Source organism: Mesoplodon densirostris, chromosome 5, assembly GCF_025265405.1.
Source record: "Mesoplodon densirostris isolate mMesDen1 chromosome 5, mMesDen1 primary haplotype, whole genome shotgun sequence".
Lineage (NCBI taxonomy): Eukaryota > Metazoa > Chordata > Mammalia > Artiodactyla > Ziphiidae > Mesoplodon > Mesoplodon densirostris.
Genome location: NC_082665.1, coordinates 95,030,458 through 95,054,246, shown reverse-complemented (window position 1 = coordinate 95,054,246; position 23,789 = coordinate 95,030,458). Strand labels below are relative to the sequence as shown.

The 23,789-nt window shown below is 40.1% G+C and overlaps 1 protein-coding gene across 4 annotated transcripts in view; it reads right to left on the bottom strand.

Moving 5' to 3' along the window:
- Nucleotides 1–23,789, bottom strand: part of FNDC3B (fibronectin type III domain containing 3B) — a 353,074-nt gene that overhangs the window by 280,650 nt on the left and 48,635 nt on the right. For all 4 annotated transcript variants that reach the window (XM_060099137.1, XM_060099141.1, XM_060099138.1 and 1 more), the window contains exon 2: nt 3,536–3,674. In XM_060099137.1, the coding sequence (XP_059955120.1) occupies nt 3,536–3,646 (111 nt within the window). In that variant the 5' untranslated portion in view covers nt 3,647–3,674. The remainder of the gene's footprint in view (nt 1–3,535; nt 3,675–23,789) is intronic.

Below are 23,789 nucleotides of genomic sequence, written 5' to 3'. Positions count from 1 at the left end.
ACAGCTGCAATGTATTAAGAGTTCTAAACACATACAAGGTAAGCTTCACCTACACACTCCTAACAGAAATGTAGAGGCAGAGCCTATAGCCAGAGGGCCCCTCTCTTCAACGGTATAATTTGGGAAGTGGCTCAAGTGCCTCTCCCTTAAAACGTCACTCCAGGGGTCTGCCGGGACAGTGCCTGCAATGTCCATCATTGAAGTCACCCCAGTGCCTCCAAATGGTCCTTGTTAAAAAGAAAAAGTATTGCCTCAAGGGACAGCATAGTCAAAGCCTCCTGATCCTTTCACACAAACTCACCTGAGCAACACACCACACTTGCTCTAAGAGCAAGCAGCAAACAACAGCAGGCGCCCGGACAAGCACTCAAAACTCTTGCAGTTCCTGACTCTTGGATCCTCACTCCTGGTCCTTGCTCTTTTTGGTGACCCCCCCATCCCTCCCCCTCCCCCACCTCCTCTCTGGCCTTAGCCCAGGTTCCACACACAGGCCCTGGGGACTCTACCACACTTAACTCTGCCAAAACTAAATGTTAGGACCCGAAGGAAAAAGTGATGGCTTGAGTGAATGAGGGAGACACAGAATGGGGACTCTGGGGCCAGAAAGAGGCAAAAAGAAGTGTCAGGCACATAGGCCACTGCCTCAGCTGAGCCACAGTGACAACATCAAGGCATGATAAATCTTGGGCCGTTCCTGCTGAGAGGAATATTTCAAACGCACTCTGCCCAGTTAACAACTGTGCCCCATTAAGGGAAATTTAGGGTTAATGCCAGTCAACAGCTTGGCCCACATAACCTAAATGCCTAAATGTCAATGCTTCCAGCACAATCAAACATATTTGCGAATTAGAAAGACTGAAACATTTCCTTCCGATCAGATTTGTTTAGAGTAAGTGTACCCTAGTCTGAGAAAGCTCAATGTTTGTGATTGTTTATAAAACAGATTAATTAACAAATCTTCCCATTTCTTGGATTTATAGAAACCTTCTCAGGTGAAATCAAAATGTGATTTTATTAACCAAAATTATTAAGCAGCTTCTACTTAAGAGCTGAGGTAGATATACAGAGTAGGAAATACCACAAGGCCTTCTGAGGAAATCCAGTCTTTTCAGTCACTGGTCATTTCTGGGAGCAAAGGAGTTTACTTCTGAAGAAAAAACTGGAAAATTCTAAGGGCTCTGTATGCTGGCTTATAAAACTACAAAAGGCTACTCTATGCAAAATGAATTATAGAAATGAGGGAGAAATCAAAACACAAAAGTGGTGCACAGCTACATGGATGGGTGGTCTCAGGCCTCCCAGGTACACATGCAAAGTGGAACCAGGTGACAACATCTGAGAGACCTGCATTGTTTTCCAAGTTTAGTCATATTTGAATACCTTGTCTCTGCTTTTTTTTTTGGCTTCACCATGAGGCATGTGGGATCTTAGTTCCCCAACCAGTGATCGAACCCGTACCCCCTGCAGTGGAAGCGCCGAGTCTTAACCAGTGGACCGCCAGGGAAGTCCCAACTTGCCCTTTTTTTGTTTTAATTAGTGAAAATAAAGGAGAGCAAACACCGCATCTTGAAACTATTCATGGCACTTTGAGACCTTCCCGTGAGTGGCCGGAGCAGGGCAGTGGGAGGATGATGGAGAGAGGCAAGCTCTAACCGCAGAAGGTGGACTGGCCATGGTACTGCGCTCAGATTTTATCTCAGGCGGACAGGACAGCTCTGAGCAGGGCAGTGACATGGTACGTTTATGTTTTTAGCAGACTGCTGTGTGGCAAATGCTTTCTGGTAGAGCAAAAGTAAAAGCAGCGAGACCAGTGAGAAGAACTGTCCTACCCTGGTGAGAGGTGTTGGCTTACAGTCCAGGAGTGGTCATGGAAATGAAGTGGACATGGCAAAGTATGGTTTCAGCAATGTTCCTGAGATACAGCCAACAGGACTTGCTGACAGATTGGAATAGAAAGATGCCAAGAAACAAGTGGAGACTCTGGAGATGAAGAGTAATAGAGGCAAGGAAGCAGAGGCTCTATTTAGAGAAGCACTGCTGTAAAGGGGAGCAGAGATACAAGATGGTAACTGGGATAATGTGGAGTCAAGGGAGGGAGCTTGTTTCTGTTGGGTGGACGAGGGGTATAGCTATTTGTGCGTTTAAGATAAAAGATACTACAATAGATGGGTGGAAATGAGCCAAGAGAGAGAATCAGGAGTCAGGAAGAGAGATACTTGCATCAGTGGCAAGAAGGGAGGAAATTTATTCAACTGACATTTACTGAGCACCTATTAGATATTCTTTGTTCTTAAGAGGTTCACAGTCTAATGCAGGAGAAAGTAATATATATAAACTATTAAGCAGCAAAGCAATATCCAACAGTGGTATATACAAAGTATTAATGTACCATGATGGATAAAGAGTGTTAATGTACTATGACAGATGGGGGGTGGGGAAGAGCAACATACTGACATCAAATAAATGGCCAATTAACTTCTCTGAATTATTAATATATTTTGCATAAATATTTTTCAAGCAATTGTTCCCAATTCTACTTCTGATAAAACGAAGTCTTCTACTTTTGTGCTTCTAAAGAGCTACTACAAAAGTATAAAAAATGGCATCTATTTAGTACAAGACTGAGGGAACCTAGTTTTAGTAGTCAATTAAAAATTTAAATAATGTTATCAGAGACAATACTTGTCTCTAATAATTTTTAAAGTTTTACTTACCATTTAAATTTTTTCCCAAGTGCTACAGGAATGAGCTCAGGAATAACTTTTCAACTCTGTAATGTTAAGTAACTAGTGGCAAAGGAGTTTTTACAGAAAACAAGTACCATCATTTTCTGGGCAGCAGGCTCTACATTTGGAAGGACTCTCCAGGAGCCAGGGTGGGTTCACACAGACCTGTGCCTCTTGTCGGGGTCATTCACCCCCTGTGTGAGATAAAAACCTGATCCACCCTCTGGGCATCCTGCTTGGGCCATCCTGCTCTGACCAATCAGGCAAACCAGTCAAGCACAATATATGACCTGAGCAAACAGTATTTTATTCCAAAGACTTGTACATATTTTCAAAATGATTCATTTCAAAAATCAGACATGTGTTTTTGATGCTTCAAGAATACCAACTGGATTAGGTAAAGTTTGCTGTTCTCAAAAACTACAACTTCTGATATTTTAAATCATATAGTAATTCTACAACAAAAACACTTGACCTCTAGAGAACTACAAAGGTTCAAAATCACAGATCTTGAATCTCAGAATAAAACAATTTCTGGGTTAGCGGACTTCCCTGGCGGTCCTGTGGTTAAGACTTCGCCTTCCAAGGCAGGGGGCGTGGGTTCAATCCCCGGTTGGGGAGCTATGACCCCCACATGCCTTTTAGCCAAAAAACCAAAACAGAAAACAGAAGCAGTATTGTAACAAATTCAATAAAGACTTTAAAAATGGTCCACATCAAAAAAAAAAGCTTAAAAAATAAAAACAATTTCTGGGTTAATGTTTCCTACTTAGACAAGTTGACTTAAATTTCCTTCTTAGTGCACCTACCTGCTGAGCTGCATCTCCATTCACCAAGTGAGGCATCATGGCTACCTCTCCGTTCAGCAATGGTGGCAGTTCCAGAGGGATCTGGTCGGTCATCATCATTGTGACATACATTCATGGAGAATTTCCCTCAACTGGCTTCCTGCAAGAAAATCACCATTTTTTTGAAAAGGACTCAAGACCAAAAAAATTCACCTGTAACAAGTCAGTAATTTAAGTGCACCGTCATGGGGTCAGACGAAACTCAAATTCTTCTAATCACAGTACTGTATTAAAAGGGGTGAAGCAAAACCCAGGAAATAGCCTGAATTAGGAGACCACAAACCTGAGTCTCTAAGCAGCCAAGTGAACACAACCTCTAGTTCCTCAGTTTCATTATTTAGCTATAAATTTTAAAAACTTATGAATAATAGTAAGCCCCCTAACCCCATGGATCTTCCTCAGAAGAAAATGAGATAACAATTTGAGAGGCTAAAAGTGTCAAACGAACACTGATCATATCATTATCTTTAAGGTAATTACAGAAAATAAGGCCAAAGAGAATGAGCTATAAGGAAAGTTTTCCTCAAAAAAAAAAAAAAAAAAAAAGCAGTTAACAAAGCAAATAAGCAAAGGTTAACTGCCTACACTGCAGTTGTTGCGATTTCTGACCTTGCCATTAAATTGGTAATTAATCATGTTCTAATTATTTCTCTCCCGTCACCTCCTTGAATTGGATTTAACCTGTTGCATATTTACAGCTTTATCACTTCTGAATGTCTTGAGTTTTCCTGTACCTGACAGTACCCATGGCACCTTGTACGGAGTAAGGCATAATGGCACATTCCATTGTTTCCACAGAATAAACGATTTTCATCCAGGTATTCAAAACAACGCCAAGCCCACTTTCATTCCATAATGGTACTTGCCACCAACATCTAGCTTTTCAATATAACAGCAGGAAAACAATGAATTCCTATTCAGAATTTTAATGTTCCTTAAGAAGTATTTACGTATCCTTCAATCATGTCTAAAATTTTTGTCACAAAACGTTTAACAGCATGGACAAAGAAGAATAAACAAACACAGACGCACACTATTTTAAGTCAGTTCAGAAAGAAACTGCCATGTGGTTCATTTTAAATTTTTTCTCATTCATAACAAAGTCCCCCAAAATTTCAAATTCAAGAGGATTTGGTAAATGAATCCTTTAATACTCAATATCCAAATCAGGCAAAACAGTGGGGCAAATCCTTTAATGATTATCTCTAATTTGTCTCAGGTGTGACAAATAAAATATTTCTTCTCATTCTTAAAACCTCCATTCTGAATGTTAAATATATCTCCCTCCCCCAAATCCCACCCAAAAGATACTCCTTCCCTGGGAGTATCAAATGATGCATAAAAGCCACCCAAGAGATTATAAACTTTATTTTTAATTGGTAAAATTTTACACTATTCATTATAACCCCATTTGGAGAAACTAATTATTTTAAGCACCAAACAACAAAGTCTTGTCCCAACTAGGGAAGCACATTCTATAATAACAGGTCTTATAATGCAGTGTTAACAGTACCATCATGCTGTTTTATGAGGCAATTACTCAGTTCCTAAGCAAATAAAAGTACAAAACTCAAAGCCCAGTAGTTTCTCCTAATGTAGGACACAGATTCTTCCACAACAGAATTAACCAAGATAACTTCCACTGACACTATCATGGCATCAACTGTTTGATTTTGAGTACTACTAATGGAGTACTAATGTCCATTTCAGTTTTATTTCAAATATACTTAACCCTACTAGTGCATGAAGAAAGAATGGCTAGTTTTCCTCAGATTGATATTACACAGGCCTATTTCTTAAGCGTAGTGTTTTATGTAATGTTTCTTCAACGTGCAGGTTGGATAACCAGGCTACTAATTTACATTAAGGGTCTGAGGATAAAGCACCTGGGGGAAAGAAGCACTCCACACTCACTTCCACTTTTTCTCACCCCTCTGCAGGGAAGAGCCCCAAGGCACTTGCTGGTGGGGTTGTGGGGATTGTGGCTCCGTCCTCTCCCCTCTCCTCTGCTAAGGTAGTGAGCGCCAAAGCCCTCTCCCGGCGGGGGACAGTCCTGGTCATCTCACAGACAAGCATAAGGATAGAACCTGGTCTTTTTTCATCCTGTGCACGCAGGTACTGGTAGGAGGACATGATTGTGATCTAGTATAAAATTTAGGCATTCCTGGCCACCCATCCCTAATACCAAAGAAGATCTCAACTCCCAACATTATGTCTAACAGTGACAATTCCAATTTAAGAAACCTTCTGGTTGGCGTAGTAATAAACAATGGGACTTGCTATCATCAAAACACAGCAATCCAGCCCCACTAGCTGGCACTCTTAAGCACAGGTGTCAAGTCCAAACTGGGCAGTTCAACTCCAGGTTCTGCAAGTGTGGGATAAAAGGACAGAGCCCCTCCCCAGTTCCATGAAAGTCTTATAAATCTACGGTGAAGGAGGGTGGGAGCCAACAGAGAGCTGCAAAAACCCCCAAAGAAACCAAGTCCACTGGCACAAAGAGATAATTGTACTTGCTTTTGAAAATCGTACAGGCAACTTTGAGCAATGCAGCTATTCGATACAGAGAAAGATGCCTGAATCCTGTATTTCTTTTCTACTGGTTGATGGATTATTCGCCTCACAGATGTGCAGTGGTTGTTGCAGATTACTGAGAGGGGAACAAGGGAGGGGAAGACGGGGAACTGTGCATAAAAAAATCAACTGCTTGGGGCCTCCCTGGTGGCGCAGTGGTTGAGAGTCCGCCTGCCGATGCAGGGGATACGGGTTCGTGCCCCGGTCTGGGAGGATCCCATATGCCGCGGAGCGGCTGGGCCCGTGAGCCATGGCCGCTGGGCCTGCGCATCCGGAGCCTGTGCTCCGCAACGGGAGAGGCCACAACAGTGAGAGGCCCGCATACCGCAAAAAGAAAAAAAAAAAAAAAAAAAAAAAATCAACTGCTTGTACAGTCAACTCAGCATACAGTGGGAACATATAAACGTCGTACACTCCTAGGGCCTCAACTCAACCATGCAACAACCGTACCTTTAATCATGGAGAAAAATGGAAGAATAAAATGAAGCCACAGAGCCACACTGCTCATAAGCAAAGTTGTTAACCCTCTTTACCCTAGGCTACCAGCTTGCTAAAATCCAAGGCTTACTTTCTAATGCCCAAGAGTTTCACCAAGGGTAAACCACATTTTATCCTGCCTGCAATACAAGGTAAGAGACTGATCTAGAAGGGGTGGTTCACGCAGCCAACAATGTTTAAAACCCCCTTTCTACACTCCATGCACATACACAGGATATGTTCATTTGCCTGGAATTCAAGGGACATATAGAAAAAGCAATGTTACCTCTAGGTAAGATAATGCCCAGCTACTTTAACAAGGCAATTGCCTGCCAACCGGTCCTTAAATTATCATAGAACACCAACAATTTAGTGCCGTGGGCTTGGACAAGAGAAAAGGCAGGAGGAAGAATTATAAAAGAATGAAAACCATAGATGCAAAACATAAAACAGGGTACAAAGTAGTATTTACTATGGTTATTACCATATTTTTGGTTATTCCCTGGTGATGGGGACGGGTGTCGGGTAGCAGGAGGTAATGACTTTTCCAAATACAAATGGAAAGTCAAATGTTCAAGTTGTAAATTGGGGAAACCACTCAGCCCTAACCATTGACATTTGAAGAAGGTTAAGTCAGGCCAAGAGACTTGGGAAGGCTTGCCATGCATCAATCATTTAATGGTGACAGCTCCCCCAAAAGTGAGTCTCCTCTATTTTGGCCAATAACCCAGACAAAACTACACATGTACTCAACTTAAACACCTTAAGAGGTGCTTAAGCCTCAGCACCACTGTCTTGAGTAGACCTGGAGAATGTGACATGCCTAAGAAAGCTGACCAAACTTGAACTTTTCAAATGGAATTTTAAAAATGAACCCATGAATGTGGAAGGCTTACTATTCAAACAGCTAACTTTAAGGACCAAAAACTTTATTTGCAATAATTGTGGATGGAACTTATGCATTTTCTTACTTCATTATAGGGCAGTATGGCCATAACTTTATTTTTTCTTAGGGATGTAGAGTCATTGTTTACAATACTGTGTTCAGTCACAAGGTGACATACTAGGGAGTTACTAAGCATTCTGACCTTACATACTCAGAGAAATTCACCCCTACTTTGAGTTCTTATGTTTAAATTCTATGGGTTTTTTTTTCTCTCTTCCTCATTAGGCTGTACCACAAACCACACCTCCTCAAATCTGAGAAACATATCCTAAATTTGCCGTCTTATATCTTCCTTGGGCTGGGAAGCCAGGTGGTTAGTCATACACACATAGAGGAGTGGTCTCTGGGGTCTCAGAAGCTCCCCTCTGTGCCCTGCACCATCCTCCTTGACCACGTGCTGATTACCAGCTCTGAGGGAAGCTGAGTGAGCCAGATGTGTGATCTCTGGATAACTGAGCTGTAACTGTTTTTCGTGTCAGTCAGAAAGTCTCATGAGAAATCACCCTGACAAAACCCTCGTTATCCTGGTCTGGGTTCCTTCTCCCTTGGACAGATGTGCATCTGAGCTGGCCAAAGCTTTCAGAGCTCATGCATTGCATTCAAGGCTCTACCACATCCACACTGTCCTCCTCACACACAACTGAGCTCTTGCAATAAATCCATTCTTTAGACCACTACCGTTTACAAATAAAGAATAAATGTGCTGCAGAACTAATCCGACTAAACCAATAGAAAATAGATGACCTCTACTACAATGCTTTTTTCTAATTCTCTGAACTTTTTTTTTTCTTTTTCACACAGAGCTCCAAGGTTTCACTCCTATTCTTTTTATTCTTACCCATACTTCTATTTCAAAGAATTCGGTGACAACCACAGGCCCTCACAACCTCTCCCCCTAACCACACATCCGAACACTAAAACCACAAGTGCTTCATGCCCGGCCAGTTCTATTCTTTTGATTGACAGGGAAGGGATGCCACATGAGCACTTGTGGTTAACTTCCGTCTCTCCTGAAAGCAAGTCGTTTGTTACCGTCCTTACCTGTTAGCAAGGCCCAGAACCAAAGAACTTCTAGGCTAATGGCTGGGGGGCGGGGGTGGGGGGGAGAGCGCTGCATACTCTGAAAAAGAGATCCTCACTGCTGGTAAGACGTTTAATTCTGTCCAAATATGCCCCCAAAGCTTTTACAGAACACCTTATTTTAAAATAATATTGCAAAGGGTCTTCAGTTTTTACATTACTCTAGGCAACTGGGTTATTACTTTTTCCCTTTATTTTGCTTCCATCACTCCAAGTCCAAAAAGGTTTTCCATGGTATTTTGGCCCCAGCCTATACTAAGAAACACACAGCCAATTTCATAAAAAAACCCGATTCTCAGGAGAGAACCACAGATCCATTTCCAAAGGCCAGAGAAAGCAATTATATACTAGGAAGAATTTCTAACTTGAAAAAAAACCAAAGCCCTGATCACCACTGGAGGAGGTTTAAGTCTGTGGACCTGGCCTTCATATTAGTAACAGAATGTCCTGGTCCTCACTCCATAGGCTGATGACCCGAATTTCCTTACATTAATTCAAGATGTGAGTTAGCAGTACGGTACACAAATGGGTTTCAGATGACAAGAGGAAAAGAAACCTAACGGCACCAAAAGGAGCAAAGCATAACCAGCAGCGCCAAACAGGGTGGTCCTACTGGGTGAAAGGAGACGGGCTCCCTGAGTCAAGTCTCAGGCCAGCACCAAGGTGCAGGCTCCCAGGCTCACTTCACCTACACCCTGATGTGGCTTCTTCTGACCTATTCTAAACTATCCCGGGGAAGTGTGTAAAAAATAAAAGCGGTATGAGAACCAGTAAGAAGAATGTATGTGTGCCAATTACACCACACACACACACAAAAAATGCACATCATCAGTTTTGACTTTTTGCTTCCATTCTGCAATTCAAATGCACTTTCAGAAGTGAAATGGGTTCCTTGATGAATGCGAAATGGATGGAAACCCACCAATTAAGACCTATGAAGCAATTAGGTAAATAAATAATCTAATAAATAATAATAAAATAATTTTCAGAATTCATATCACTAAAGTTAATTGTGATTCCATAAAGCTTGTATCTTTTCCAATAAAATATACATTAACCAATCACCTTCACATAATCTAAACAGCATGTAAACATTTTGCTTGCTACATGCTTGTTCTGCAGCCTGGGGAAAATATTCTCAGGGGCACATTAGTAAAATCATAGCTTGATTCATACTTCAACAAAAGTTTCTTCTCTACTAAAAATACTAAATGACTTCCAATAGTAAGAATCTATTGTGGACCAGGTGTCAGAAAATCGTCACAAACATACCAGAGAAATGTTCTAGCCATTTTTTAAAATAGTAATAAGGAAAAGAACTTTTTTTCCTGATTCAACATGGCAAGAAAAACCCCATTAGCAGTCAAAATGACAATAGGATAAGCTTACTTAATCACAAAAAAAAACGGGGGCTTTGTTTTGCTGTGTTGTGTTTGAGGCAGATGGGTTTGAGAGGTTACCAAGAAATTACTGTATCTCTTTTCAAAGAATATAATTATCAGATAGCTAATGTTTTATGAGTGATTACAAGTTTCTTAATGGCTTCCAATGTAAAACCTAAGCCTAATAAAACCTAATTTATTATGACAAACATTTGTGCAGCTGATTTACACTTGTTTATGCCATGACTGTAGTAAAAAAGAAAAATCTTAAAAGTCAAAATTTGACAGAGAATCATGTAGCACAGAAAAAAGAAAAACTGCTTTCATGAACTTCCTTCTCATACAGGTGGCCGTTATGTACACATGTCCTCAGTCACAAGGACCGACAGCTTCCTAGTGTGTAGTCTTCCACTCTAAGTTTTATTAGCAAGATTTAGAAAAACAAAGAGGGAGAGAGGAGGAAGGGAAAGAGAGAAACGTTGAGAGAGGAAGAGAGAGAAGCAAAAACATTTTTAAAAAGTTATACACATTCTTACAACTAACGAGATATCAAAGTATCATTTGCTATTTTATTTTCTTCATCAGAAAAACCTCTTACCTTCCTGCTCCGTTCTGGTTTTGAAAGGTAAACCCCTGATGATATTTCAAGACCTAGAAACTCTCAAAACAGTTCTAGCCTTTGGAGCAAAACTAGAAACAGCTTTCTGATGATAACTGTGGAAACACCAACAGCATCAATAGAAAGAAAAAAAATGATGAAAACAAAATAGAAACACTGTGCAAACTCCTTTACCTCTGAAATTGAGAAAAACCTGCTCATCCATCAACACACATCGGACTGTTTTTACTATATTCCTGCTACTGTGAAAGCAGGACTTTTCTTTCCCTTCTGGTAACACTAAAGCGGTGGCCGTGGCACTGGCTCTGACCACGTGGAATTACCATGTGGCCATTTAGGAACCTGATGGGGGGCACTGCCACTGGACAGGAAAAGGCTGCAGGTGGTTTCAGTGCTTCTCTTTGTACCGTCTCTCCCGTACACTGTGGGCAACCATGAGGAAAGGTACTTGTCCAGGCAAACACTCTTTCACTTTTCTGAAAATCAAATTAAATTGTGCCCAAAAAAGGATATGGAGAGAAACTAAAGATATTTATTAGAATTTTTCACAGCCCTTCCACTAAAAACTGTTCAAAGGACCAGTATGTTATGGCAAAAAAGCACTAGAGCAAAGAGACCCCAAGACTGAGTACTGGAAAATGTGAGTTCTAATTTGAGGTTTGCCAATAATTAGCTTTAAATTTGGGCAATAGGGCCTCCCTGGTGGCGCAAGTGGTTCAGAGTCCGCCTGCCGATGCAGGGGATGCGGGTTCGTGCCCCGGTCTGGGAGGATCCCATGTGCCGCGGAGCGGCTGGGCCCGTGAGCCATGGCCGCTGAGCCTGCGCGTCCGGAGCCTGCGCATCCGGAGCCTGTGCTCCGCGACAGGGGAGGCCACAGCGGTGAGAGGCCCGCATACCGCAAAAAAAAAAATAAAAATAAATAATAATAAAAAAAATAAAAAAATAAAAATAATAAATAAATTTGGGCAATAAATTCCTTCTTTTACAAAATGACAAGATTATAGATTCGCCTTTAAGGTTTCCTTTTGCTCTTAATAGACTATGTTTCAAAACACCATTGCCTACTGTGCTCACTTCATACAGATTAAACAAAAGCTAAAAAGAGAGGTTTACTCAAACTCTAAGAACCTGTTAGTTTCTCTTACTTGTATGAGTATAATCTGAGCCTTCTGCATAAGAGAGGAAGAATCTAAGTAAAATGTTGAAAAAGAACGTATTGAGTAAATAGTGACAGAGATCACTGTGTTTTTATGCCAATGAAATCTAATTTTACAGCTGAGTTCTACACAGCTGTGAAAGAAAGACTCTTGCCATGGCTTGCCACTTGAATGAAAGGAGTGATGAGAACTGTTCATGCAGAAAAACCTCTTGAGACATGAGCAGTACCTGGAGGTATGCACCCAGCTGGTTGGTTGAGGCACAAATAGTCTGGAATTTGTCTTCTTGTCTGACATGGGTTCATTAGTGAAGTTAAATCACAGTTGTCTGAAAAAGTTCCTAACCTTAAAGACACTCTCGCTTTTTGCATCCAATTATAAACACAGGAGAATTAGGTGGCAAAGTTTAAATTCACAGAGAAATCCCGTGAAACTGAGCTAGATTAAAATCACCGCTGCCACCTCTGCCACAGATTAAATAACAATAAATGATTCAAGCAACAAATAAAAAAAAAGAATTGTCTACTGTGCTCCAGAGACCAAGGAGGGATGCCAAATAGTCTAATGTATAGGCCCTGCCTTTGAGAATACATAGATGCTTGCTTTTTTTTTTTAATTTGGCAAAGTATAGTCATGAGTGAACTCAAAACTACCATACAGGAAAGGCACTATTTTCTGAGAAGGAAAAAAAAAAAAAACCTACATATCTAAGGATCATATGTAAGCATTATATGCATCCTGAGGTTACTTTTATCAATGTAATTCTCCATGAATATACAGAGGTTGGTTGCTTCCATAGCCCCTTAATATACTCCAAATCTTTAAGGAAACACAAAAACTTTAAAAAAAATTCTATCACTACATATACACAATCTCTGGACCTCTGATCCACATCCACACATAAACAGCTCAGTTTTGAAAATATTAACTAAAAGGGAAAGGGGGCCCAACTACAAAAAAAGTTTACCAACCAAAGGCCCGTTTGTTTTGTTCATTGTTTTTAAACGGTGTTTAAAGAAGTTTGCAGATGTAATTAGACATTTTTATTAGAACACCTAGACTCCAGGCACACTCAGCACAATAAATTTCACATCCCAAGGATGACAGTCTAGCATCTAACAAGAAACATTCCAAAGCTATGAGCCCTTATTTTCACACATATCCAAGCTAACTTTGTCACACTTTACCCAAAGATGAGAAGAACTGAAAATATTTCTTTTCAATGAGATTCGGAATTGTGTGGTTGTTTTTATCTTTTTCAATAGGATGTTGAAAACAAGTCTACAAAACTATAGTCCAAGAAGAGAAGAGGTCACTCCTAAAACCCTCTCCAGCTCCAGGTCTCACCACCTCCCCACCAGTCAACCTGCAAGCTGCAAGGGCAGGGCAGATATAGAAAGAGATGAGATGGGAAATCAGAAGACACGCTCTCCTCTCCATCCCAGCACCAGAAGCTCACTCTTCACCCAGCCCCTGGGCTACTTACTACCACCTGCCTGGAAGCCCCACGGCACTGTGACAGGTCCCACTGCTCGTCAGGGCTGTGACTCAAGGTGGGCCTGCACAGGCCCTCTGGGTCTCAGTTTCTTCATCTGTAATGTGGGTGCTTTAACACAACTTCTAGAGTCCCCTCTAATGAAATACAAAATGTAATTTATTATTCTGCTTTTAGAGATGTATTATTAATTAAATTCACATTTCTACAGCCACTTGGGTACCTAACAGCCACGTGTAACACCCTTTATCGGCGTGTGGGTGGGATGTGGTGCAGACACCCAACAACAGACTGTTTCTGGGAAAGGGTGAGAGAAAGAGCCCCAAAGCAAAGAAAGGCACGGCTTGCAGCCCCTGCACACTAATTCTTACCTAGCCTCTCAACCTTCGTGTGAAGGAGGCAGTATTCCCCTCTTAACAGGTATTGCAGCTAAGGCTGACAGAGGTTAAGTAAGGTGCCCAAAGAGACTCAGAAAGTGATGGTAAGAGTCAAGGCTCTCTGAGTGAGCTGATTATAACATCTAAGAATCTGGCAACAAAACATGGAAGTGGAAGGACTGATGAAAAATTCATAGGTTAGTGAATTTTTAAAATTAGATAAAACAAGCACATAGTACAAAATTCAAAAGATAACTTTCGAAGACATCCAATCAAAGTACACTTCTCTCCTATCCAGTCCCCAGTTCCCCATACACAAAGGCAACAACTGTGAGTTTTGGGTGTATCCTCACCAAGATGCAGATTTAATGATTTTTTTTAAACACTATTTAAAGTAGCTTAAGGAAGGTTAAACAAATCCACTGTACTATCATGTAGTCCAGATGGTTAAAAATTAGGGAGAAAAAGAAACCAAACTATAAACTACTAAAGTTACACCCTCTGTGTTGATTTTCAAAGAGATATGCCATGATTAAACACAAAAGTAAAATTACTTCACAAAGGAGGGCAGCTTAGCAAGTCATAGATGAGGAGAGTGTTAGAATAAGGTATTTGGTACAAAGGGTTTCAAGATTCTATTATTTTCAATATCTCAAAAGGACTAAGCTGAAAGGAATCTTCTAAAATAGCATCAAACAAAAGGACATGAACAGAGATAATCATCCATTCTTTTAACAAATATTTATTGAGCATCCACTATGTACCAGGGACTGGACTGGACTAGAATTCTAGGATTCTAGAAATAAAGGCATGTTGTTAAATAGCATTACACTGAAATGTTATATTTGATTAACCCAAATCCACACTGGATACTTCTGACAAAACCGAAGTCAACATGCCTCCCTGCTCTATGAAACCTTTCATCTGAGATAAGCTTCAATGTCTAAATTTGGTTTCCCAGCTGTGGCATCTTTCCTACTCTTAAGAGTGTGCCAGAAGATGAATTTGTCTTCAAAACATGCCACCTGCCTCAACCTTCATTTCTGATTAGCCAGGAGGATACTAAAATTGTTTCTTTAATCAGCTCATATAGAATTCAATCATGTTTATTTAACAAACTCAGCTTTGTTGAACTGAATAGATGTTATAAAACACTCATTACAAGGAAGAGCTCTGAAGCTGTTACTTCAGCCCGGTAGAGGCATCACTGATGTTTTATCCAATTTATACTTAAATATGTATTTCAAAGATTTCTAACATTTTATTACTAATTTTAGATGTTGGTTCAAATATTTCTTCCTCCCCTATGTGGGGGAGGGTAGAGAAATCAATGAGAATAGTATAGGATACACTGAAAATCAGTTTACAAACATGTTTTTAAAACAAACTATTTCTTAAAGAATCATTACAACTGATGACATTCTCATAAGCAGCTCTGTATTTCACCTAATGTGACTAAACACAAAGCAAATACCAGGTGTTCCTTAGAACTTACAAGGTACTGAAACAGAAAATTCACATGAAATGACACTTATAAAGAAACAAATTAGCAGGTGCAAAGACACTGTGTAAGAGAACATCTATTTACTATATCAGATTTTAGCCCATTACAACAAAATTTTAGCATGAGCAACCACTTTCCTAATTCAGACTAATATTTTGAAAACACAAAAATGTGGAATTCTTCAGAAAAAGCATTTTCTTTCTTTTACAGGGGAAAACAAAAACAAAACAAAACTGTCACGTACCATAGAGCATCAAAGAGATTTAATAAATGAAATGGCAATTGGTGTATACATACTTATATGCAAACAGACGAATCTAAATGTTTGTAAAGCATGATGCTTGCCTATATTCTAAACACTCCCTGTAAATAATGACGACATCATTAATTACACTAATATAATTTGTTAAGAAAATGTAAGGGGGCTGCATTCATTTATTTAATAAATACTCACTTAGGTTCTGCTCTGTGTAAGACACTCTTTTGTTCTAAAATCATTCAAATTCTAAATTTAAGGAGTCTACTAATAGGCTTTAAAATCTTTCCAGAAAAATAATTTTAAATTTCAACTCTGCTACAAAATGCATGTTCTCCAATTCAATTTTCATATTTCTCCTCATGTGAAAGCATGAAAGACACAAGATACTTTTCAGTTAACATTATTGAAGAACTCAGAAGCATAAGATTGAAAAAGACAAATAACATTTTAGGATTATTAATAGTTATGACCTCATGAACCCCATTAAAAGAATCTCAGGAACACCCAAGGGTCCCCCATACCATACTTTGACAACCACTGCTCCATGCCAAGCACCTTAGATGTAAGAAAAATTTAAACTCACTTTCTAGTAGACAAAGATTGTTGTCCATATTTTATACTCTATACATCCACAATTCACCGGGCAGGGTCTGAACAAAGAATAATTAATCCAAATGAAAAGGTATCCAAATTCCACCACGGATTTCTCTACAGGACTTTATGTTACACTCTTTAAAGTACCTTGGTGAAACAAATTCATTTGGTAAAATCTTGAAAAAAGAGCAACAGGCTGGGGGGATAGGAAATGGATGTTGGGGACCAGGTACTCCCCTGCTGGGAATGTCAGCAAACATTCAGGGACCGGGTGGGACCTGACTCCAATAAATCCAGGCCCATTAGACAGGGACCCGGTTCAATCTCTCGAGTAATCATATCCATGCCCTGGATTCAAAGCAAACGATCAACTCCAAGGAAATAAAGACAAATAATTTTGTGTTGCCATTCCCAAGTAAGAATCTTATCTGCTCTGATCTCTACACCTTCATTTACTGCTCAGTAGAGCCCATTTGAAATCCCAAGATGACTTGATCTAGTATTTTCTAGGGTCACTACTTTAATTTCTTTAGCCACAGCCTATTATGTCTTTCATCAGAGAACCCAAAAGGAGTTTTCTGAGGCGTAAGGATAACTCTTAAAACAAGAACCTCAAGTTTCAAATATAGACAGAACAGTTAGTAAGAAGGTGACATTCATTTCCTAGAGCAGGAGAATTAGCAAGATCAAAATATGCCACAGCTAACTGATTTACATTCAGCAAACACGCTTAGATAAGTGGCTTCCCTTTTATTTTTAAAAATAGATTTAACAAGCATATTAATTTTCCACCGGCCATTATAAATAAATGCAACTACAAAATATCGTTCTTTGCAAGGGAGTTCTGGCCAGTCGCTGTGAGCCTGACCCTGAGTGGAATGTGTATTTACATTGCCGAGAGGGTGCATTGTGTACTGGTGGGAAAGCACTTCTCACAAACCTCCCATTCAAGGGAGGCCTCCACAATAGGTACTCACACAGGAAGCAGGCCTCGCTAACAGCACCTCCAACTGTTCCAGAGAGAACTTTCCAAGGCAGGGGACGGTGAACCACTGTAAATGCCATGTTCACAGGCCCCCACTGCCTACACTTCAGGGTCAACAAAGCTGGTGTTGTCCACAATCATTCCCCCGAGTTCTTCCCGAGGTAAAAGGGACACAGTCAACAACTGCATTTCATTTTTCTAGCTAATCTCTCAGGGTATCACTTTGTTTAAAAAAAAAAAAAAATCACAAGGCCACGACACTTTTCTCTCAAATAAACTGGAAAATACTCCCAGGAACTTATTGCTTTTCAAAACCAATGAAAGGTGTTAGTATTGAATATGCAATTTTTAAAAAATCAAAACTTCAACACTCACTTCATTATCTCTACTGAAAATTAGGGTTCCTTAAATACTGACCATTTTGCTTAACTGCAAAGCAAAAAAAATAATTATTTTAACTCCTCAAATAGGAAAGTGGGCATTGTCAGCATCATATCAATGACTTTTGCACAAATATGTGAGGAAATAAAGATAATGGTGACACATGCCATCAAATTAACAAACTGCTGATGGAAAATGCAATTAACAAATAGGTTTTACCAATTTACTACCACACTACAAAACTACCAGTTTGACTTCTTCCTCCCTACCTGAGCTTTTTTAAAAAAAACACAACCAGGTTCTTTCAAAAATGTTGATTAAATTCTCAGTACCCAAGTTTCTCAACGTGCAAAAGAGAGGAATATTCTTAGGCCATTAAATAACTTAATGACATTGGGCAAGGGGCAACTCCTCTGGCTTATTTTTCTCATTTCTCTAATTAGAGGACTAAACTCCATGATCAAGGTCCCTGCCAGCTCTAATAATCTATCGATTTGGGGACAGCAACAAAGAACATCACATTTAATACATACATCTCAAGAGTTTATTGGAAGTCTAATACTTAAGGCAGCCACCATAAAATAAAAGGCATCTGCACCCATGCCAACCGTAAATAACAGCACTTACTAGCTTCAGGAAGTCACTACTGCAATATAGAAAAAGTAAACCAGAAATCACATAGAAATGCTCATAACACAATATTTAGTGAAAGGTACACAGAGTATATATGTACATGTAATTGTTTATGAGACTGAAATGAAATAAAACCAAAATGTTAACAATGGTTAACCTATGGATAATGAAATGAGTTACATTTTTTCCTTTGTACTTAACTATTTTTGAGCATCTATAATTTTAATAATCATAAAAGTTAACTTTTAAAAACCCATATAATTCCATCTACGTTGTACCTGTGACTGTTCAAATTTTCACGATGAAATATTTCCAAACCACTGTACAACATAAGGTAAAGACCTAAAAGATACGGATTTAGCCAAGTCTCCCAGAACGAACTTTCACCATTCAGCCGGGGACTATGTGGAACACAACAATGGAAGCACATCTGTGGTTAAGTAATAGATTTGGTAACATTTACAAAACCAGCCCTGGGTCATGCTTGCTAAGTAATCCCTAGATTAGGCATGCTCACTAGGACCAACCCAAATAGTTTTTTTAAAGGGAAGAGGGGAAAGCAGGTTCCTCGGCCTTACTTTTTTTAGATAACAAGCACTCCAAAATATCCTCTTTGAACTGCCAAAATAAATCGAACTTTCTGGGTGGAGAACTCTCCATCAATCAGATGAGGCTCAGCGAAGATAAACTAATAATAGAAATCTGTTACATACTTACTTAGCTGTGCTAACTATGCTAGTCCCTAACTAGCACAAAGGACTTCAAAAACTCTAGCTAAGAAAAGTACAGGGTGGGACCAGAGAGTTCCCTTAGGGTTGGCAGGCCTCATTCTCAGTGGAAAAGTAACTACCCACTCTTATCTTTATGGTTTTTCTCCACCCCACCTTCCCTCATCTGAAGCCTAAAAATATTTGTCCCATATTTTAATTCCCACATCCCATATATTAGAACATATAATATACGGTCACTCTAGGAATCTGGAAATACAGAAAAGTAGGAAGAAAGTTTCGATTATTCATAATCACATCACCCAGAAACATCCACTGTTAAAACAGTGATGTGTTTCATTTCAATTTTTTTCTAGCCATATGAAATCTATAAAGTTAGAGGGCTACAGTTGACACAGTATAGACCTATTTTTTTATTTTTGATATTTCATGATTATAACACTGACAACTTTAAAAAAATAAAGAACTGGTTCCTAAGTGACATTTTCAGAGAAGGTGGCAAAATCTTCTTCAGGTCCTTGACCTTGGCACAAAGCTAGGGAATACATGGTATTCAACTGACATGACCAGTGTGTACCCAAAAGCATAATCTATTCCTATATGATATCAGGTTATAATGACATAATACACTTAGATTGTGTGCAAATATTTAAATAGAATTATAAAGTGAATGGTCCCCACAAATTACTGTAAATTCAATTTTTTGTTTCTATGTTTCCATATATGTAAGTTTCTAAAAAGTAAAGGTTTACTTTCTGTTTCCTAAGAGCCATAGGATGCTTTCAGTTAACTGTTCATAATACTTTCTTCACAACTATAAACCTACCCTATCTTCTCAGCAGAACAGACGTATCATGAACGTTGATGGCACTTTGACCCAAAAAACTTAACCCTGAGCATCTAGGTGTATTGCTGCCAGTAGAGTTATTAACAGAAAACCAGACTGGCAAAGTGTATGATGTGACCTAAAATCTCTTAGTATAAAGTATATCTCAGCATAAAATAGTGAAAAGTTGGAAGCCATCTCATCCACACAATGTAAGAGTATGCTGCCAATTTCAAATGCTGTAAGTGAAGAGAGATGCACACAACACACTGTTTATAGGGAAATAACAACATAGAGGAATAATAGGTTAACAAACAGAAGGTCTACGCTGTGGTCTTATTTCTGCAAAACTAGGAATATGTTTATTTTTCACAAGAGAACAGAAATAAAAGAATATACACCAAAGTGTTCACAGTAGGTAGAATGAAGAATTTTTCATCAACATGTTCTGACTTTTTTTTTTAGTGGTGCTTTTGCTAGGGAAAAAAAAAAAGTATTGAATATATAGAACACAGAGCATCTTAAGGGCAATCTCACCATATTTGTCAAATCATCCAACGGAAAAATGAGAAACAGATAATGGATATCTGATCAATGAGAATCCTGTGATACAAAACACACCTCTATGACTTCCTAAAAAGGGTCACTGATGGTGGCAGCCCCACCTTCTAAATCGGTGCAGCAGCTCACAGGTGTGGTTTCTGCTTCACCTTAGGCACAGTGGGCCGACCCACAGTGATGGTGAGGACTCCGCTCCTAGAAACTATTTTCAGTTTCAAGATATATCATAGAACCTGAATCTAAAAAGGAACCTTGAAAAGTTCAGTCTGACACAGGCTTGTACAATATCTAAACATCCCTAATTGACCAGAGGCTTCAAAATATCATAACCCAGCATTTTTTTTTTATTATACTATATCCTTCAGTTAGTTTTCCCGGATTTCCTCTCTCAAACACTTGGTAAAAACACGTTTATTTAGAATAACAGGATGATAGGAATAGATAAGGTCAGAATTAGACATAACCATGTCTCAGTCAGTTAAAAATATAAACTGTTGAATATTTTAAAATCACCACTAGTGAAACGATTCTTCCTTTAATAAAAGTCTGTTCCTCTGACTCTTCCTTTCCACTACCAGCAGCAGGAGGAGCAGTGCCCTAGTTCAGGAATTAAATCAAATCACTTCTAGATTCTGGAACCATCTGGAACCAACTTATCCTGCCCACCATCTCTCTCTCATCTCCCTCTTCTGTCCACTCTACCCTGCACATGCAGACCATGTAATTCATTGTGAAACGTCACCTCCACTAGGCCACCGCTCACTCTCACAAACCAGGGACTCTTCAAGCAGAGACCAGAATAGCTCTCATGAGATGCGGAATGAGGGACTTCGCGTGTGCAAGTGGGAGTTCTACTGAGCTAACTGCTCCGGTTAGTGTTTCTTCAGGTGTGACGCAGGAACTACTGCAACAGAATCAGGTGGGGTGCTTGTTCAGAAACACAGATTCCTCACAAATGTTCACAGCAGCATTATTCATAAATGCCAAAAAAGGAGAAACAACCCAAACATCTATCAACTTTAGAATAAGTAAATAAGACATGGTAGAGCCACACAATGGAAAAGAACTTGGCAATAAAAAGGAATGAAGTACTGACACAAGACAGAACATGGATAAACCTTGAAAATATTATGCTAAGTGGAAAAAGTTAGCCACAGAAGGCCACATATTGTCTGACTTCCTTTTTATGAAATGTCCAGAACAGGTGAATTTTGAGAGACAGAGAGGTGTTTGCCTGGAGCTTGGGGCGGAGGTGGAGGGGTAGAGGGATGGCAGGGCAGAGTAACTGCTAACAGGTACTACAGGGCTTCTTCCAGAAGGTACAAAATGTTCTAGAATTTGATATTGGCTATGGTTGTACAACCTTGCCAATATGCTAAAAATATATACATTGCATTTTACTCTTAAATGAGTAAACTGTATGACGTGAATTATTTCTCAATAAAACTTTTAAAATACGGATCCCGGGCTTCCCTGGTGGCGCAGTGGTTGAGAGTCCGCCTGCCGATGCAGGGTACGTGGGTTTGTGCCCCGGTCGGGGAGGATCCCACGTGCCGCGGAGCGGCTGGGCCCGTGAGCCATGGCCGCTGAGCCTGCGCGTCCGGAGCCTGTGCTTCGTTCGCAACGGGAGAGGCCACAACAGTGAGAGGCCCGCGTACCGCAAAAAAAAATAAAAATACGGATCCCTCAATTCCACCCCAGAACTACCAAATCAGAATCTCAGGAGGGAGGCCTGAATATCTTTCCTCTGACAAGGGCAGGTGATGGGAATTTTCAGAAAAGCTGTGAAATATACTAAACACTGTCTTAGATCTTTCCTAATATGACATATGTGGGCAAGATAGTATACTCTTTTTTTTTTTTTTTTTTTTTTTTTTTTTTGCGGTATGTGGGCCTCTCACTGTTGTGGCCTCTCCCATTGCGGAGCACAGGCTCCGGACGCACAGTCCCAGCGGCCATGGCTCACGGGCCCAGCCGCTCCGTGGCACGCCACCAGGGAAGCCCCCAAGATAGTATATTCTGTAGCTCAAAAACATTTCTCAGGCCAAACAGATCCTCCACAGTCCCCTGTCTATATAAATGTATTTCCTACTCTGCCCACATGACTCGCCCTCCTACCAGCGTCATGACTCTTCCCTCCTACCAGCGTCATGACTCTTCCCTCCTACCAGCATCACGAGTCTCCAGAAGCATGTGACTGCTGAAACTCTGCTCCTGGTACTCCCCTCCTCTTTCCTAAGACATCCACCTTCTGTCTAAGCCTTATCTGTTGCTTAAAGCTACCTCAAGATTACTCCAGTTTACAATGACCTCCACTAAGAGCCCTTTGGGCCTTCCTGTCCTCAAGTGTGAAAGGAGGGTGATGGACTGCTGAACTTTTTCCATATCTGATAGTCTGAGCCTCTCTGAAGACTCAAGAGACACTCTAGGCAAGCAAACTTTCCTCCATTCAATTCACTTATTACATCCAAATAATGCCTCTTGTGCAACTTTCTCCCCTACTTGATGTATGGGGAAGTTAAATAACTTGAGGAAGAATTTTTTTTTTAAGGCTGGAGAATATGCACCTGTTAAAAAGGTCCTCAGGATACTGCTGTAGGGCCCTGGCGTGTGGTAGTGGCTCAGCTATTTGATGAATTCCTTGATACTTACGAAGTCACTCCTTTAGCTACAGTCTATTCAGACTTTTAGGTTTGCTGAGGTTATATACAGAGATCTTTTGCATGGGGGAGACCTGTCACTTCTGTACTGCTTCTGTTTGACATATGAAGGTTGCTGTTCTTCTTTTCCAAGAAGACACTACCAACCCCTATCAAAGAAACCTGTAATATATGTTGTTTTTTCTGCCAGTGATGATGGCTTTATGAAAGCAGTTGAAAGAAGAGTTGTTAAGGTTAGAGGTGCATTCCATGGTCATGAGATGAACAAAATGACGGGCCCATCTTGTGATCAATCTGCAGTCTCCTTTTCTGAAGCAGTCTAAAGCCATTCATCACTGCCTCCCACCGCGTACACAACGCAAGGTCAGTGAAACGCCACAGCACTCCAGATGATGTTCCTGGAAGCAACACGGTTTTCAAAATTGCTCTTCGGTGACTACTCGTGTCAAGATGAATAAACAAAAATTCCACATGTGTTAAAATAAAAGCCAATTTTTTGAAGAAGCTAATAACTTTTGCATCACAATTTATAGGTACAAAATGCATTCTTAGGGGCTTCCCTGGTGGCGCAGTGGTTGAGAGTCTGCCTGCTAATGCAGGGGACGCGGGTTCGAGCCCTGGTCTGGGAAGATCCCACATGCCACGGAGCAACTGGACCCGTGAGCCACTGAGCCTGTGCTCCGCAACAGGAGAGGCCACAACACTGAGAGGCCTGCACACTGCGATGAAGAGTGGACCCCACTCGCCACAACTACAGAAAGCCCTCACACAGAAACGAAGACCCAACACAGCCAAAGATAATAAATAAAATGTGACACCTTTATAAAAAAAAAAATGCATTCTTATATTTCCAGCAACTGGTAAGGACAAAGCTTCATAAAGCTGAAATTAAGATGCTCCAAAACACATATACATAAACACACATATACACATGTATGCATAGATATACACTCCTCAGAAAACACACTAGGAAATTA